We start from the raw sequence: 18,636 nt of genomic DNA, 5'->3' as shown, positions 1-18,636 counted from the left end.
ACAAGTCTTTGTCATTAAGCCAAAAAAAAAAAATCCATTAATTACAAAGTTAACAACAATTTTAGTCAAGATTTATGTGTTTATAAAATATAACATGTTGTTACAAGACTGACATTCTGGATGAATAGACCCAAGCCATGATATTGTTGTGTGCTGTTTTCTGCCGCGTTATTAGACAGAATATGACGGTTTTTTTTATCACATTATTCGGAATGGTTCAGGCACTGTCTTGGACAGCCTGCCCTTGTCGCTAGAAAGGACCCAGCTCACCACTATGGCGGTGCCCGGTGGAACTTTAACGCCCGATGGAACTTTAAGCTGTGAGGACTTTTCAATGTTCCAGGTAATTTTAAAACGCAGCGTTAGTGCATTTTTACAAACGTGTCACTGAATGGTAGACAGCGTGCCGACAGTTCTCAGGCCGAACTGTTTGTTTTCCACGTTTGTTTTTCAGTGAGCAGTTGAATTGAAATGAAACTGGAGTTCACAGTGAACAAAAGAAGTCACGAGTCCTCCAACTTAATTATGATTAGACACAATCTAGCCCCCAGGACCAGTGTGCCCTCACTGTACAGCGCCTGGAGGCCAAATGTAGGTTGACAAACACTACCTTAATCAAGGGCTTTGAAAAGCACATGGAAAAAGTCCCATCCCACAATGCATGCACACCATAGCAACCAGTTCAAAGGGTAAAAAAAAAAAAAGGCATTGTTCAGTTTGTCTTATGCTCAAAAACTGTTGTGCTGTTGGTTGCAGCATTTACATGATTCTAAGCAAGACACCTGAGCCAGGAAGAAGTGAGAAATGTCTCCAGATGATCAGGGGAACTAGCGCAACATGGCACAAAGGTAGTAGTCCAAATCCAATTATTACTATGTTTTAGGGCTGCATAATATATGATTTGATCATTGTGATCATGACGTTTGCATGCACAGTAATGAGCAGGACATGCGATGAAAAACAAATCAAACTAACATGTCGTAAACTTCGGTATTTGTGTAGGAAATGAAGTTACTGGAAAAGAGCTTGTGTGCTGACGACCACACAAAGCCAATCTCAAAACTTGTAAACTATTTTATAATGTTACCTCGAAGCAATGCAGAGCAGGTAGCACAGTGGATAAAGAGCTGGGCTGGAAATAATGTGGACCTGGATTCAGTTCCTGCTTATGTAATCTGTCTGTCCTTGGAAAAGACAATTGATCTGCATTGACCTAGTCCACCCAGCTGTAAATGAATACTGGACTTGGCTGGGGAAGTAACCTGTGTTGGACTGGCATCCTGTCCAGGTTCACAAGATGGAATCCAGACATATGGACCTCAGGGCCAATATACAGTACATCTGGAAAGTATTCACAGTACTTCAGTTTTGTCCTTATTCCAAAGTGGAGTAAATTCTTTTTTCCCCCTCAAACATCTACTCACAACACCCCAGAATGAAACATGTTTTTTTATTTATTTTTTACAAATGTATTAAAAATAAAAAATTAAGAAATCATAGGTACATATGTATTCACATGATTTGCTCAATACTTTTTTATGCACATTTGGCAGCAATTACAGCCTTTTTACAGTCTTCTTGAATTACAGTCTTCTTGAATATGATGCCACAAGCTTGGTGTATCTGTCTTTGAGCAGTTTTGTTCATTCCTTTTTTGCAGCACCTCTCAAGCTCTATCAAGTTGGATGGAGAGCATCGGTTCACAGCCATTTTCAGATCTCTCCAGAGATGTACAATTAGATTCACGTCTGAGCTCTGGCTGGGCCACTCAAGGACATGCACAGAGTTGTCCTGAAGTCACTCCTTTGATATCTTGCCTGTGTTCTTTGGGTCATTGTCCTGCTGAAGGATGAACCATCACCCCGGTCTCAGGTCAAGACCACTCTGGAGCAGGTTTTCATCCAGGATGTCTCTGTACATTGCTGGATTCATCTTTCCCTCAATCCTGACTAGTCTCCCAGTTCCTGCCACTGAAAAACATCCCCACAGCATGATGCTGCCACCACCATGCTTCACTGTAGGGATGGTATCTGGTTTCCTCCCAACATGACGCCTGGCATTCAAGCCAAAGAGTTCAATCTTTATCTCATCAGACCAGAGAATTTTGTTTTTCATGGTCTGAGAGTCCTTCAGGTGCCTTTTGGAAAACTCCAGGTGGGCTGCCAGGTTAGAAACTTTAGTGGGTGAAGAGGCCAATAATAAGATCATAAAGTTCATAGTTAAAATTCAAATGGCTGAGCATTTAAAAAGTAAGGAGTGGCAAATCAGGAAGTTTTACAACCTTTTAGTGCAGAAAAGGTGTACTTTCAGTGGGAGTAGTTTTAAAGATACCCCCAGACAAATTAGTGACAACAGGGAAAATTGGGTAAAGAATCTCTCCGACAGGGTTCTTATACAGACAGAAAAGGATGTGCTCGCTAAAGGACTAAATTTCTCAGTGACCCCTAAACATATACCGATAGTAGATTACATCACTGCAGTAGAGTCAGCCATTAAACATAAGTTTGTCAGAGTTAGAAGCTGGGGACCTCTGACTAAGAGTCACAGCAGTGCTGAACAGTGCTAAGCCTCCTCCATCCAACATCACAGGAGAAGAACGGAAAGCTTTGTCAGCACTGCAGAAGGACCAAAGCATCCTTATCCTGCCAGCGGATAAAGGCAGATGCACGGTGGTCCTGAACACATCGGACTACGAGGCCAAGATCAACAACTTGCTCAGTGACTCCAATACATACGAACGTCTGAAGAGAGACCCCACGAGCGGCTATAAGAAGAAAATCATTAGCTACCTCCAAAACCTGGAGAAAGAGGTACTCATCGACAGGCAGGCATACTACAGACTGTACCCTGGGACGCCACTCCATGCATCTATGGACTGCCCAAAATCCACAAACAGGACGTGCCACTCAGGCCTGTTGTATGTAGCACAGATTCCATCACGTACAATTTGGCCAAGCACCTCAAGTGGATTTTGGCTCCTCTAGTGGGTAACTCAGACCACCATGTGGAGAACACACAAGATTTTGTGAACAAGATCAAGGTCCTGCAGCTGGAGGCAGATGAAACTATGGTGTCATTTGATGTGACATCATTGTTCACCTGCATCCCCACCACTGAGGCCATCTCAGCTGTGAGGCAGAGACTGCTGGAGGATGTGTCTTTACTTGAAAGGACCAAACTCACACCAGACCACATCTGCCAACTCTTGGAGATCTGTCTTAACACCATAACACCAATACCTGTTTAGGGGGTATTACTACAGGCAGATCCATGGTTGTGCGGTGGGGTCTCCAGTATCCCCCATTGTGGCCAATCTGTACATGGAGTGAGTGGAGAAGACAGCCTTGATGTCTTTCACGGGCATCCCTCCCAGCCACTGGTTCAGATATGTCAATGACACATGGGTTAAAATCAAGCAACAGGAGGTTGAGGACTTTACAGAACACATCAACTCGGTGGACTCCAATATCAAGTTCACACATGAGGATGCCAGAAACAACCATTTAGCCTTCTTGGACTGTGATGTTACGATTGGAGAGAACAGGCAACTCCAGACAGGTTTACAGAAAATCCACTCACACTGACCAATATCTGCTCTTTAGCTCAAACCACCCCCTTGAACACAAGCTCGGGGTGATCAGGACTCTTCAACACAGAGCCCTACAGGTGCCCACAACTGCAGAGGGAAGGGCTAAAGAACAACAGCTTGTCCGGAAAGCCCTCACAGTATGTGGGTACCCACAGTGGTCCCTGGACAAAGTGCAGAAGTCCCAGAGAACAATGAGACCAGATATACAGGAGACGGAGACAAGAAGAAGAGTGCCTCTCCCTTATTTAGCAGGAGTAGGGGAAAAACTACAGAGGATCTTCAGACAGCACAAAATCCCAGTTTACTTTAAACCGATTAACACCTTGAGACAGAAATTAGTTCACCCTAAGGACAGGATCCCTAGTTACAAACAGAGCAATGTTTTGTATTCTATCAGATGTCAGGAAAACTGTAACGAACACTACATAGGTGAGACTAAGCAACCTTTACACAAAAGGCTATACCAGCACCGCAGAAAGGGCACCAGTGGACCTCAGTCTGCAGTTCATCTCCACCTTAAAGACACTAACCACACGTTTGAGGACAGGGAAGTTAAAATCTTAGCCAGAGAGAATAAATGGTTTGAGAGAGGTGTCAAGGAGGCATTCTGTGTGAAACAGTTGAAACCCAGCCTTAACCGGGGAGGGGGTCTGAGACACACTTTGTCCCCTGTTTACAATGGGGTACTCAGGTCAAAGCAGTTTCAGTCTTTTGTTCATGATAATGAGTCATTCATGTCATCAGCAGAGTCGTCAAGGGAGCCATCAGGAGAGGCGTCCGTCCCATCATTAGGAGGGACAGCTGCCCTGTCATTAGGAGGGTGCTAACTAGAGCACAGTAGGTGCTAATTAGAGCTATTGTTTAATCACTAGCCTATAGCAGTCTGCCTCTCGGTAGGAGGGGTCTGGTTAGGTTTAAAACTCCAGCTTTTGTGGCTTCTGTTTATTCTTCTCTACAAGAGTCAAGACAGAAGTCAGACTACCAGAGCAAGAATGAAGCGACACGTCCTCACGTCAAGCAACCCAGTCCAGTCGAAGATTCAAGCTTCTCTACTATGGAAACCACCTGAACAACTGAGAGCCTACACAGAAACATTGAGACAAAGAAGTTTTACACAAGTTTTTTTTATGAGGTTTTCTTCTGCCTTCACCTGAAAATGACTTCAGTGGTGCAGCCGTCATGCACATGCAGCATTGTGCAACAGGCTTTATTTTGAATATGGGGACACCTTGGTTTCATAAGAGTTTCAGCAGCACCTTGACCAAGTGAGCATTGTGGTTTCATCTTTTCTGGAACTCCAAACAGCTTTTCACACTCCCCAACCCCCATAACCTTTCCTACATTCCACTCCAGTGGAAGGCTGTCGTAGTGTTATTCCCATGGACGAGCTTTGCAAAGTGTTTCAAATGTCAGTCTTGCTACCAACTCCTCCAAAATAGAGTTATGTGTAAGCTGGGTCATCAGAAACATTTCATGTCTTATGGAATGGATTATGTGCCAAATCCTGATGCAGATCTTTACTTTGTTTGTTGTGATGACCGTGAGGATCCTGGGGCAGCTGAAAGCCAAAAATAAAAAAAATTAGAATATCTTGTTCATTTTCTGGTTTCTCTGAATTTGTACCTGATTTTGTGTGTATGTTTCTCAGGAGGTTTTGAAGGTAATGCGGACCATAGATGATCGTATTGTGTATGCCCTGAACACCACCGTGCCCACAGTTTCCTTCTCTGACAAAGTGGATGCAACACAAAGATGCAAAGAGCTCTATGAATCTGTGAGTATTCTTCACTATGAGCACTGAAGAAATGAAAGTAGAAAGAACTTAGTCATTTTCCAGTGATGATGGTTGTAGACCTGTATTGTCCATGTGCACCACAGATGATGGAGGCTCATCAAAGAAGGGACAAAGCTATCAAGAGTTGTATCGCCCAGACATCTGAGGTGGTGGGACAACTGCGTGAAGAACGAGCAAAAGATAATGACAACTTGGAGCTTATCAAACAGCTCAGAAAGGAGCAGACCAAAGTAAGTCTTGCTGAACTTGTGAACTCCACAAACACTACAGTGCTCTGTACAGGGTGCCATACAGTGCATCCGGAAAGTATTCACAGCACTTCACTTTTTCCATATTTTGTTATGTTACAGCTTTATTCCAAAATGGAGTAAATTATTTTTTCCTCCTCAAAATTCTACTCACAACACACCATAATGACAACATGAAATTTTGGGGGGGATATTTTTTCAAATTTATTAAAAATAAAAAACTAAGAAATCACATGTACATAAGTACTCACGCCCTTTGATCAATACTTTGTTGATGCACATTTGGCAGCAATTACAGCCTCAAGTCTTTTTGAATATGAAGCCACAAGTTTGGTGAATCTATCTTTAGGCAGTTTTGCCCATTCCTCTTTGCAGCACCTGTCAAGCTCCATCAGGTTGGATGGGGAGCGTCAGTGCACAGACATTTTCAGATCTCTCGAGAGATGTTAGAATAGAATAGAATAGGTCTTTATTGTCCTTGTAATATGTACAACGAAATTTAATGTGCTTTCTGGTCAGTGCAACATTCCTGTGTATATAAATATATAAAAACTATTTAAAAACTTAAATTACTAGTTCACATGCATACATACATTCACACCACACACACCTCCACATACATAGTTGGCACGGTCACACTGTTATTATCCTCTAATGGCATTGAGGACAGTTATTGCAGATGGATAAAAGCTGTGTTTGAGTCTGTTTGTCCTTACATTCAGTGACCTGTACCTTCTTCCTCCTGATGGTAACAGTTCAAACAGGGAGTGACCTGGATTGTGTATGTCCTTGATAATGTTCTTAGCTTTTTTGAGACCACGGTCATTGTGTAGCTCTTCCAGTGTGGTGAGAGGGCAGTCGACAATCCTTTGGGCAGTATTGATGACCCCCTGGAGCGCTTTTCCTCTGAGCCACTGTGCAGCTTGTATACCATACGCCCATGCAGTATGTTAAAATGCTCTCTATGCAGGCATGGTAAAAGGTCACCAGCAGATGTTGTGTGATGTTATTCCTCCTGAGTAGTCTCAGGAAGTACCGTCTCTGCTGGGCCTTTTTCAGCAGCTCAGTAGTGTTCACGCTCCAGGACAGGCCTTCTTCAATGTGTACTCATAGAAAGCGAAAGTCTGCTACCCTCTCCACACAGTCCACATTTATAAATAGTGGTGTGACCTCCGTTTTCTTCCTCCTATAGTCAATAATGAGTTCTTTAGTTTTTGCTGTGTTGAGGAGCAGGTTGTTAGCCTTGCACCGTGTTGAAAGCTGCTCCACCTCCTCTCTGTAGGCCGATTCATCTCCCCCCTGGAGATGAGCCTCACCACTGTGGTGTCGTCAGCGAACTTCACAATGGTGTTACTGTGATGGACAGGTAAACAGTCGTGTGTATAAAGGGAGTAGAGTAAGGGACTCAGCACACAGCCCTGGGGAGAGCCGGTGCTGAGGCTTAGGGCCGTGGATGTATAATGGCCAACTCTAACCCTTTGTCTGCAGTCAGAGCGGAAGCTGTCAATCCACATACAGGTATTTTGTGGCAGCCCCAAGTCCCTCAGCTTGGCCACCAGCCTATGAGGGAGGATGGTGTTAAAAGCAGAGCTATAATCCACAAAGAGCATTCGCACATAGCTCCCCTGCTGCTCCAGGTGGGAAAGTGCAGTGTGGAGTGCTATGGCTACAGTGTCCTCTGTGGATCGGTTTGCCTTATAGACAAACTGGTGGGGATCAATACTGGGGGGGAGGGCTGCTATGATGTGACTACGGACCAGTTTCTCAAAGCACTTCATCACCACTGGTGTTAGTGCCACTGGTCGGTAGTCATTAAGCCCTGCAATGGGGGGTTTCTTGGGAAGGGGGATTATGGTTGAGGATTTCAGGCAGGGTGGGACAATGGACTGTGCCAGGGACCTATTAAAGATCTTTGTAAAAATTCCAACCAACTGGTCTGCACAGTCCTTCAGCACACGTCCAGGGACACCATCAGGACCAGTGGCCTTCCTTTGGTTTACAGCCCGCAGCACACGCCTCACCTCATGTTCCACCACAATGAGGTTTACGCTGCTGTTGGCTGAATGGGGATGTTGTGGTGCCACCTCTGACACTGCGACCTCAGAACGGGCAAAGAAGCTGTTCAGCTCCTCTGCCAGCCCAGGGTCACCTTCAGCAGCTCCAAGGTTGGTCCTGTAGTTGGTTAGATGTTGAATTCTCTGCCACACCTGCCTGCTGTTGTTGCTACTCAGGTGGTCCTCTATCCTCCTCCTATAGTCCACCTTGGCCTCCCTGATGCCCCTCTTCAGGTTGGCTCGGGCCGTGCTGTAGTGGTCTCTATTGCCGGACCTCCAGGCGGTGTTCCTCTCCTTCAGCAGCCACTGGACCCTCCTTGTCATCCAGGGCTTCTGGTTGGGGTAGACCCGGATATATTTGTTCACTGTGACAGTGTCTATGCAGTGTTTGATATAGCACAGAACCCTGTCCGTGAACACCTCCAGGTCATGATGTTCGAAAAACCCCCAGTCTGTCCTCTCAAAGCAGTCCTGCAGCTGCTGGGAGGCACCCTCTGGCCATGCTGCAACAGTCTTTGTGATGATGGAAGCAGTTTTTCTGAGGGGGGCATATGCAGGGATTAGCAACAAGGACAGGTGGTCAGACTGGCCCAGGTGTGGAAGTGGCCTTGCCCTGTAGCCCAGCTTAATGTTGGAATACACCTTGTCCAGAGTGTTATCTCCCCTAGTAGCACACTTAACATGTTGGTGTAATTTAGGGAGTGCTGTCTTCAGGTTTGATGCGTGCTCTGCTTGTTGGGAATGTTTGCATGCAATAGTCCAATGGCTGCGCTAACATTAGCGTCTGGTGGTATATACAACCCCTGGCAAAAATTATGGAATCACCGGCCTCGGAGGATGTGCATTCAGTTGTTTAATTTTGTAGAAAAAAAGCAGATCACAGACATGACACAAAACTAAACTCATTTCAAATGGCAACTTTCTGGCTTTAATAAACACTATAAGAAATCAAGAAAAAAAATTGTGGCAGTCAGTAACGGTTACTTTTTTAGACCAAGCAGAGGGAAAAAAATATGGACTCACTCAATTCTGAGGAATAAATTATGGAATCACCCTGTAAATTTTCATCCTCAAAACTAACACCTGCATCAAATCAGATCTGCTCATTAGTCTGCATCTAAAAAGGAGTGATCACACTTTGTAGCGCTGTTGCACCAAGTGGACTGACATGAATCATGGCTCCAACACGAGAGATGTCAATTGAAGCAAAGGAGAGGATTATCAAACTCTTAAAGGGGGTTAATCATCACGCAGTGTTGCAAAAGATGTTGGTTGTTCACAGATAGCTGTGTCTAAACTCTGGACCAAATACAAACAACATGGGAAGGTTGTTAAAGGCAAACATACTGGTAGACAAGGAAGACATCAAAGCGTCAAGACAGAAAACTTAAAGCAATATGTCTCAAAAATCGAAAATGCACAACAAAACAAATGAGGAACGAATGGGAGGAAACTGGAGTCAACGTCTGTGACCGAACTGTAAGAAACCGCCTAAAGGAAATGGGATTTACATACAGAAAAGCTAAATGAAAGCCATCATTAACACCTAAACAGAAAAAAAACAAGGTTACAATGGGCTAAGGAAAAGCAGTCGTGGACTGTGGATGACTGGATGAAAGTCATATTCAGTGATGAATCTCGAATCTGCATTGGGCAAGGTGATGATGCTGGAACTTTTGTTTGATGCCGTTCCAATGAGATTTATAAAGATGACTGCCTGAAGAGAACATGTAAATTTCCACAGTCATTGATGATATGGGGCTGCATGTCAGGTAAAGGCACTGCGGAGATGGCTGTCATTACATCATCAATAAATGCACAAGTTTACATTGATATTTTGGACACTTTTCTTATCCCATCAATTGAAAGGATGTTTGGGGATGATGAAATCATTTTTCAAGATGATAATGCATCTTGCCATAGAGCAAAAACTGTGAAAACATTCCTTGCAAAAAGATACATAGGGTCAATGTCATGGCCTGCAAATAGTCCGGATCTTAATCCAATTGAAAATCTTTGGTGGAAGTTGAAGAAAATGGTCCATGACAAGGCTCCAACCTGCAAAGCTGATCTGGCAACAGCAATCAGAGAAAGTTGGAGCCAGATCGATGAAGAGTGCTGTTTTGTCACTCATTAAGTCCATGGCTCAGAGACTGCAAGCTGTTATAAAAGCCAGAGGTGGTGCAACAAAATACTAGTGATGTGTTGGAGCGTTCTTTTGTTTTTCATGATTCCATAATTTTTTCCTCAGAATTGAGTGATTCCATTTTTTTTTTTCCCTCTGCTTGGTCTAAAAAAGTAACCGTTACTGACTGCCACAATTTTTTTTTTTCCTGACTTCTTAGTGTTTCTTAAAGCCAGAAAGTTGCCGTTTGAAATGACTTTAGTTTTGTGTCGTGTCTGTGATCTGCTTTTATTCTACAAAATTAAACAACTGAATGAACATCCTCTGAGGCCGGCGATTCCATAATTTTTGCCAGGGGTTGTACACAGCTGTGATCATGACAACCATAAACTCCCGTGGTAGATAAATGGGCCTGCATTTAACAGTCAGATATTCTAAGTCTGGAGAGCAATGACTTTCCACCGTCACAGTGTTGGTACACCAGTTGCTGTTAACATACACGCAAAGCCCCCCTCCCCTGTTCTTACCAGAATCTGACGTTCTGTCATGGCGCTGTGTATTGAAGCCTGCTATCTCGATAGCAGAGTCCGGAATTGAACTCTGAAGCCACGTCTCTGTGATGAGCAGAATGCATGCATCCTTCACGGTGTTGTTTACTGCAGTGTGTAATCTTAACTCTTCCATTTTGTTCGCAAGGGATCTTGCATTCGTTAGAAATAGGCTGGGAAGTGGTGGTCGAAGTGGCTGCCTCCGCAGCCTTACTAGCGCGCCAGCTCGGCAGCTTCGCTTCTGCCTTCTTTCTCGATGTCTCCTGTACTTCCTCCTTGCTGGAATAGTAATCCACGGAGAGCCAGGGCTCCTTGCTAGCTCCACTGGAATCTTATGTGTTTTGATGAACTCATTTGTCAGCTGTTGTTCATTGCGAAATCCGATCTTAAGAAGATCATGTCTGTTGTAGGTGTTATTCGCTCGACATAACGTACCCAAAATTAAAGACGACATGTACATAAACATCCACACATAGCACCATCCTCTAAAGCACTTAGCCACTGCAACTCTGTGCGCCGGCATGAACACGTTCACTGTCATAGTGAACGTGTGACGTCATCATAACTTCCTGTAAAACTCAAGGACATTCACAGAGTTGTTCTGAAGCCACTCCTTTGATATCTTGGCTGTGTGCTTAGGGTCATTGTCCTGCTGAAAGATGACTCTTCACCCCAGTCTGTCAAGAGCACTCTGGAGCAAGTCTCATCCAGGATGTCTCTGTACATTGCTGCATTCATCTTTCCCTCATTCCTGACTCGTCTCTCAGTTCCTGGCACTGAAAAACATCCTATGCGTGACTGTAGGGATGGTGCCTGGTTTCCTCCAAACATGATGCCTGGCTTTCATGCCAAAGAGTTCAATCTTTGTCTCATCAGACCAGAGAATTTTGTTTCTCATGGTCTGAGAGTCCTTCAGGTGCCTTTTGGCAAAGTCCAGATAGGCTGCCATGGGCCTTTTACGAAGGAATGGCTTCCGTCTGGCCACTCTACCATGCAGGCCTGATTGGTGAATTCCTGCAGAAATGGTTGTCCTTCTATAAGGTTCTCCTCTCTTTAGCATTCCTCTGTAGAGAGAGGACAATGCTCTGACAGAGTGACCATGGGGTTCGTGGCACTTCTCCCCTGATTGCTCAGTTTAGACCGTCTGCCAGCTCTAGGAAGAGTCCTGGTGGATCCGAACTTCTTCAGTTTACAGATGATGGAGGTCCCTGTGCTCATTTGGACCTTCAATGCATCAGAAATGTTTCTGTACCCTTCCCCAGATTTGTGCCTCAAGACTGTTCTGTCTCAGAGGTCTACAGACAATTCTGTTGACTCAGCGCTGTGAAAAGAACTCCAAAATCTGGTTAAAGAGAAGGACAAGATCATTAAGAAACTTGAGCAACGTGTAGATGAACTTGAACAATTTACTAGAAAAGATGACGTTATAATATCTGGACTAGAAACAAGGCATCGGACATATGCAAGGGTGGTGGATTCTGGTGGAACCAGTGGGGAGAATGCAGCACCTGAAGAAAGACAATCATTGGAACAACAAGTTACAAACTTTTTATATCAAAAAGGTGTTGTCATCCATCAAGATACAATATCAGACTGTTATACTATTCCAACTAAAGATAGAAAAAATAAACTATCTAACATTGTTATACGATTTACAAGCAGAAAATATAAATATGAGTTATTAAGACAGGCAAAGAATTTGAAAGGAACGAGTGTCTATATAAATGAGCATCTAACAAAAAAAAATGCAGATATTGCTAGGGAAGCAAGACTACTAAGAAAACAGAAACATATTGTTGCTACATGGGTCTGGAATTGTAGGGTGTGGATTAGAGTGAAAGAAGGAACAAACGGTATACAAATCAAAAACATGGAGGACCTTACGAAATACAGACCTGAATAGACAATCAAATATAACATCTGTTGGTAATTGGACCAACAAAAAATCAGATCAAACATGGAAACAGAGGATAAAATATATGACATAGACACTAATATTGATGAAAGTATATTTGACTTAAAAACGATTGGTTGTGAGTATTATACAGTAGAACAGCTGAATAGTGAAAAAATTGCAGAAGATACCCTGTCACTCATACATATAAACAGTCGAAGCTTGTATTGTAAAATGTCACAAATAAAAGATTATTTAAATCAGTTTAAAAATAGATTTAGTATTGTTGCAATCACTGAATCTTGGCTTAAAGATGATCTCATGGATGAAGTTCAAATGGAGGGATATGAGCTGTATTTTGTAAACAGAAGATATAAAAAAGGCGGTGGTATTGCTCTGTATACAAAAACAGATCTGATGTGTACAATTGTTGAAGAAATGACAATTATGAATGATGTCATAGAAATTGTAACAGTGGAACTTGTACATGAAACATCTAAGAATATTTTAGTTAGTTGTGTATACAGAGCACCAGATTCTTGTGTTGTGAAATTTACAGATAAAATAATTGAATTATTCCATCAAATTAAAAACAAAACGCTTTTTATGTGTGGGGACTTTAATATTAACATAGAAAGCTCCAGCTGCCAAAGATCAAGTGATTTTGTGAATACAATGTATAGTTTGGGGTTATTCCCCTTGATAACAAAACCAACCAGAATTACATCGCAAAGTGCAACGGTAATTGATAATATATTTACAAACAGAACAGATGAAATTATCAAGAATGGGATCTTCATGACAGATATTAGCGACCATTTACCAATTTTTTCAATATTTAAATATAAAAATAGGTACAACAAAAAAACTGATATAAACTTTAAAAGAGATAAGTCAGTAAAAGCCTTAGAGGCATTAAAATATGACCTTAAAAATCAAAACTGGGAAGAAGTTTATGTCAGTGATGTTAATGTAGCATATAACTCATTTATGAAAATATTGATGAAATCATACAATAAAAATTGTAAATTAATTGAAATTAGTAAGAAAAGAGTAAATAAACCATGGCTGACAAAGGGAATAAAAAATGCTTGTGCAAAGAAAAACTATTTATACAGGTGCTTTTTAAAATTGCAAACAAAGGAATCAGAACATAAATACAAAAAATATAAAAATAAACTATTAACAATAATTAGGAAACAAAAAAAAGATTATTACAGTGAAAAACTAAATAAGAGTAAAGATAATATGAGGGTAACATGGGGAATTATAAAAAGTGTGATTGATAGTGATGGAACGAAAGAAACTATTCCAAATTACTTTGTTAAGGAAAATAAAGAGATATGTGATATAAAAGAAGTTGCAAATGGGTTTAATGATTATTTTTCAAATGTAGGGTCAAGTCTGGTGGGAAATAAACCAATAATAGAAGATAAATTATGTACATTGGTAAATACGGTCAATAGTATTTTCCTGGACAATGTGGAAAAAGATGAAATAAGAAATATTGTAAAAAACTGTGTAAGCAAAAGATCAACTGACCATGAAGATTTAGACATGATGACTGTAAAAAGTATAATAGAAATTGTTATTGAACCATTTACTTATATTTGTAATCTGTCTCTGTCAACTGGGGTTTTTCCAGATGAAATGAAAATTGCTAAGGTAGTCCCATTATATAAAATGGAGACAAACATAATTTTTCTAATTACAGGCCAGTATCATTGCTTCCACAGTTTTCTAAAATTATGGAAAAAGTTTTTGTAACAAGATTGGATAAATTTATTGAGAAACATCATATTTTAAATAATGCTCAGTATGGATTCAGAACAAAACATTCGACAGCTATGGCAATTATGGAACTAATAGAGAAAATATCAACAACAATAGATAATAAGGATTATTTTGTAAGTATTTTTATTGACCTGAAAAAGGCTTTTGATGTTATAGACCACTCAAGATTGCTCCACAAGTTACAACAATATGGAATAAGAGGTGTTGCACATCAGTGGGTAAAAAGCTACTTAGAAAATAGAAAACAGTTTGTTCAGATAAATAATACCAAATCAGAATTGTGTAACATTATTTATGGAGTACCACAAGGATCGGTACTTGGACCCAAACTGTTTATTTTGTATATCAATGATTTTGTGAATGTATCCAATGTGCTTGGCAGCATTTTATTTGCTGATGATACAACGCTGTTTTACTCTGGATCAGATATACAGGAAGTAGCACAAGTGATAAATACAGAGTTGGAAAAAGTTAAACATTGGTTTGATATAAACAGATTGTCACTAAATATTAATAAGACAAATTTCATATTGTTTAATGATAGAGCGAAAGAAAATAATGTGTCATTACAAATAGATGGAATGGATATACAAAGGGTAAAAGAAATGAAATTTTTAGGAGTCATGATTGATGAAGATCTTACATGGAAGTCACACATAAATTACATAAAAGGAAAAATAGCGAAAGCCATTGCTGTTTTGCATAAAGTAAAATATTCATTAAATAGTTATGGTTTATTAACATTGTACAATTCATTGATTGTCCCATATTTAACTTACTGTGTAGAAATCTGGGGATCAACATATACAACCTATATACAACCTTTATTTATTTTGCAGAAAAGAGCTTTAAAAGTGATTAGTAACAGTGGTTTTAGAGATTCATCTAATCCATTGTTTATTAAGTATAGGGTACTTAAATTTCATGATTTAGTTGATTTGAAAATATTACAAACGATGTACCAAGTTAATAAAAATACTTTACCAACAAACATTCAAAATATGTTTGAAAAAAGAGTAAGTAGTTATAAATTGAAAGGAATAGAAGTCTTTAAAAAACCAAGATTTAGAACCAAAGTAAAGGAAAGGAGTATTGCAGTAAATGGTGTCAAATTATGGAACAATCTTAATAAAGAAATTAAAGAATTAAGGTCGCTTAAATTATTTAAAAAACATATTAAATTAGATGTATTAAGTAAGTATGAAACTATGAAGTAAGTCAGTGGGCTGCAAGAAAGTCAAAAAAAAAAAAAGTAAACTGTTAATAATGTTTGGAGTGTCTTAAGTTTAAATGTAACCTGTCAGTGATGTAATCTATTAATTAATGGTCATAATTATGAAATGGGTCAGTGGTATGTGACAAGTTAAAGAAATGCAATCTGTTAAATAATGTTGACTATGATGCTGTATATTGAAAGATTGTATTGTTAAAAGGGGCAGAAATCATAAGACTTGTTCTTCTTTCTGCTCCTTTTCATTCTGGTATTGTGGTGCTTTTGTTTTTTGCTTTTCTGTTTTTCTTTTAAATGAATGAAATAAATATTAAAGAAAAAAAAAAAAAAAAAAAAAAAACTCCACGGATCCATGGAATTCTGTGGATTTCGTCATGGGGTTGGGGGGGGGGGGGGGTGTTAGTGTTGTCCTCTGCAATTGTGTTCGTCAGAGTTTGTACAACCCCAATTCCAATGAAGTTGGAACGTTGTGTAAAATGTAAATAAAAACAGAATACAATGATTTGCAAATCCTCTTCAACCTATATTCAATTGAATACACCATAAAGACAAGATATTTAATGTTCAAACTGATAAACTTTATTGTTTTTGTGCAAATATTTGCTCATTTTGAAATGGATGCCTGCAACCCATTTCAAAAAAGTTGGGACAGTGGTATGTTTACCACTGTGTTACATCACCTTTCCTTCTAACAACACTCAATAAGCATTTGGTTACTGAGGACACTAATTGTTGAAGCTTTGTAGGTGGAATTCTTTCCCATTCTTGCTTGATGTACGACTTCAGTTGTTCAACAGTCTGGGTCTCCGTTGTCATTTTTGCACTTCATAATGCACCACACATTTTCAGTGGGCGACTGGTCTGGACTACAGGCAGTCCAGTCTAGTACCCACACTCCTTTACTACGAAGCCATGCTGTTGTAACGCCACGCTCCTTTTTATTCAGCAATAATATGTTACTCTTACTGCTGTTGACTTTATAACCAGAGAATTTCCCAAAAGTCTCCAGAAGATGACATAGCACCTTTAGTGAGGTTCCCATATTTGTGAACGCTGTTCTTAAGCTCAAAGTACCGTGTGGACATCGCATACTTTTAGAGCTATCAAGATTTTAAAAGAAGAATTTTGCGGTATGTCTGTGACATGGAGCGACATTGGACAGAGAAGATGATGGTGAGAAAGGCTGTGGAAACTGTTTGATAATGAATCAAGAATCCATGGCACTGTCTTGAATTTAAAGTAGTCTTCATGAACACATCCAAAAGATAAAAGAAACAGGAAAAGCGAACTGCATTTTGTACCATCTGGAAACATGGTGAGATTTTTTTTTTTTTTTTCTCCCTGGAAAATAAACATTGTACTTTTAAACATGATTTCAGGATTACACAATTTTCATTTCACAGCCCTGTTGACCTCATGCTTGATTTGTGCTCTGAAATGCATTGTCAACTGTGGGACCTTATATGTAGACAGGTGTGCGCCTTTCTAAATCATGTCCAGTCAACTGAATTTACCTCAGGTGGATTCCAATTAAACTTCTCAAGGATGATCAGTGGACACAGGATGCACTTGAGCCCAATTTTGAACTTCATGGTAAAGGCTGTGAATACTTATGTATATGTGATTTCTTAGTTTTTGTTTGTTTTTTTAATTGCAAAAATCTGAAAATTTTGGAATAATGTAACAAACAAATGTGGAAAACAAGTGCTGTAAATACTTTCTGGATGCAGTGTATGTGATAAATGTTACACATGATAATTATGAAAAAAGAAAGTCAAACATGACTATTGAAGTCATAATTTGGACATACTAAGTTTTTATTTTGACCACATTTGTTTCTGGTCTTGTCTCCAGCTAAAGCTGATGCAGTCAGAGTTGAATGTTGAAGAAGTTGTCAATGACAGAAGTTTGAAGGTACAGTCACGGCTTTGTCATGTGGTGATGTTATCTTGAGTGGTGTTGTTTAACAAACTGGATCGTATATTACTGCATTGTACTCACCATAGTTTTTACACGTCTTTAAGGTATTCCGGGAACGGTGCAGAATCCATTACACGCCTCCAAAGGTGAAGTAAAGCTGTGCTGTGAGGAGCTGCTTCACTTGAGGACTTGAACTGGACTGGAGCTGAAACTGTGTCATGGTGCTGCATCCTGACACCAGGCTGCTCGTGGTCCAGACCTCTCTGACTTCCTCTCCACAATAACTCTATTCCATTGTTTGTTGTTGCCACCAGTGTTGTGTGCTTCTTTCGCATTGTTCAAAAATAATAATTTTTTTTAAAGGTTAATGAAATGTTTTCAAGTGACTGATGGTTGTCTGATTTCAATTTAAAGTTAGTTATTTGGAATGTTCTTGAGTTAAAATTTGTTTCTTTACATACCTGAGAGATTAATCCACTAAAGCCAGCCGTACACTACAATGACATGATAGGAATGCCTATTTTGCCAGACCCACAAAGAAACGTAAATCTTATTTTAACGTGTCGAGTCACTGCATAACATCATGCATTTTTGTCAGTTTAGATCGCATTGCAGCGTTTCAAGCATGTTCAAAAACCATGCAATGCAGAGGGGGCCATATTTACCATATTACATTGAAATACTTTTTTTTTTTCTTCATGGTGTTGCATACATGTTATTTCAGACAGAAAGGCACCTAAACAAGGTTGCACATGTGCACACAAACACACACCACATCTTTGAATTGGATGACAGATGTAATGTCACTGCTCACCATTCAAATAGAGGAATGTTGTTGGTCCACCGGACTTGCATAATGAATATGTGGACTGTGGAGTTACATGTTTTTACAACTAAGAAATCACGTGTACGTAAGTATTCACAGCCTTTGCCATGAAGCTCAAAATTGATCTCAGGTCCATCTTCTTTCCACCGGTCATCCTTCAGATGTTTCTACAGCTTAACTGGAGTCCACCTCAGAAATTCAGTTGATTGGACACGATTTGGAAAGGCACACACCTGTCTACATATAAGGTCCCACAGATGACAGTGCATGTCAGAGCACAAACCAAGCATGAAGTCAAAGGAAGTGTCTCAAGGCACAAATCTGGGGAAGGGTACAGAAACATTTCTGCTGCTTGAAGGTCCCATTGAGCACAGTGGCCTCCATCATCCGTAAATGGAAGAAGTTCAGTTCCACCAGGACTCTTGCCAGAGCTGGCTGCAAGTCTTAACTGAGCGATCGAGGGAAAAGGGCCACAGTCTGGGAGGTGACCAAGAACCCATTGGTCACTCTGTCGCAGCTCCAGCATTCCTCTGTGGAGAGAGAAGAACCTTCCAGAAGAACAATTATCTCTGCAGCAATCCACCAATCAGGCCTGTATGGTCGAGTGGCCAG

At 40.5% G+C, this 18,636-nt stretch overlaps 1 protein-coding gene across 1 annotated transcript; it reads left to right on the top strand.

Moving 5' to 3' along the window:
- Positions 1 to 226: 226 nt before the first annotated feature.
- Positions 227 to 17,584, top strand: ccdc58 (coiled-coil domain containing 58). The gene is made up of 5 exons (XM_034169468.1): positions 227 to 343; positions 5,238 to 5,363; positions 5,468 to 5,614; positions 17,133 to 17,192; positions 17,303 to 17,584. Exons 1-5 carry the CDS (start codon positions 275 to 277, stop codon positions 17,351 to 17,353), a joined length of 453 nt encoding a protein of 150 aa, XP_034025359.1. The 5' UTR covers positions 227 to 274; the 3' UTR covers positions 17,354 to 17,584.
- Positions 17,585 to 18,636: the final 1,052 nt, after the last annotated feature.

Source organism: Thalassophryne amazonica, chromosome 1 (assembly GCF_902500255.1).
Source record: "Thalassophryne amazonica chromosome 1, fThaAma1.1, whole genome shotgun sequence".
In the NCBI taxonomy this organism is placed as follows: domain Eukaryota; kingdom Metazoa; phylum Chordata; class Actinopteri; order Batrachoidiformes; family Batrachoididae; genus Thalassophryne; species Thalassophryne amazonica.
Note: the sequence above shows the minus strand (reverse complement) of the source record. Positions and strands in the feature narration are given on the sequence as shown.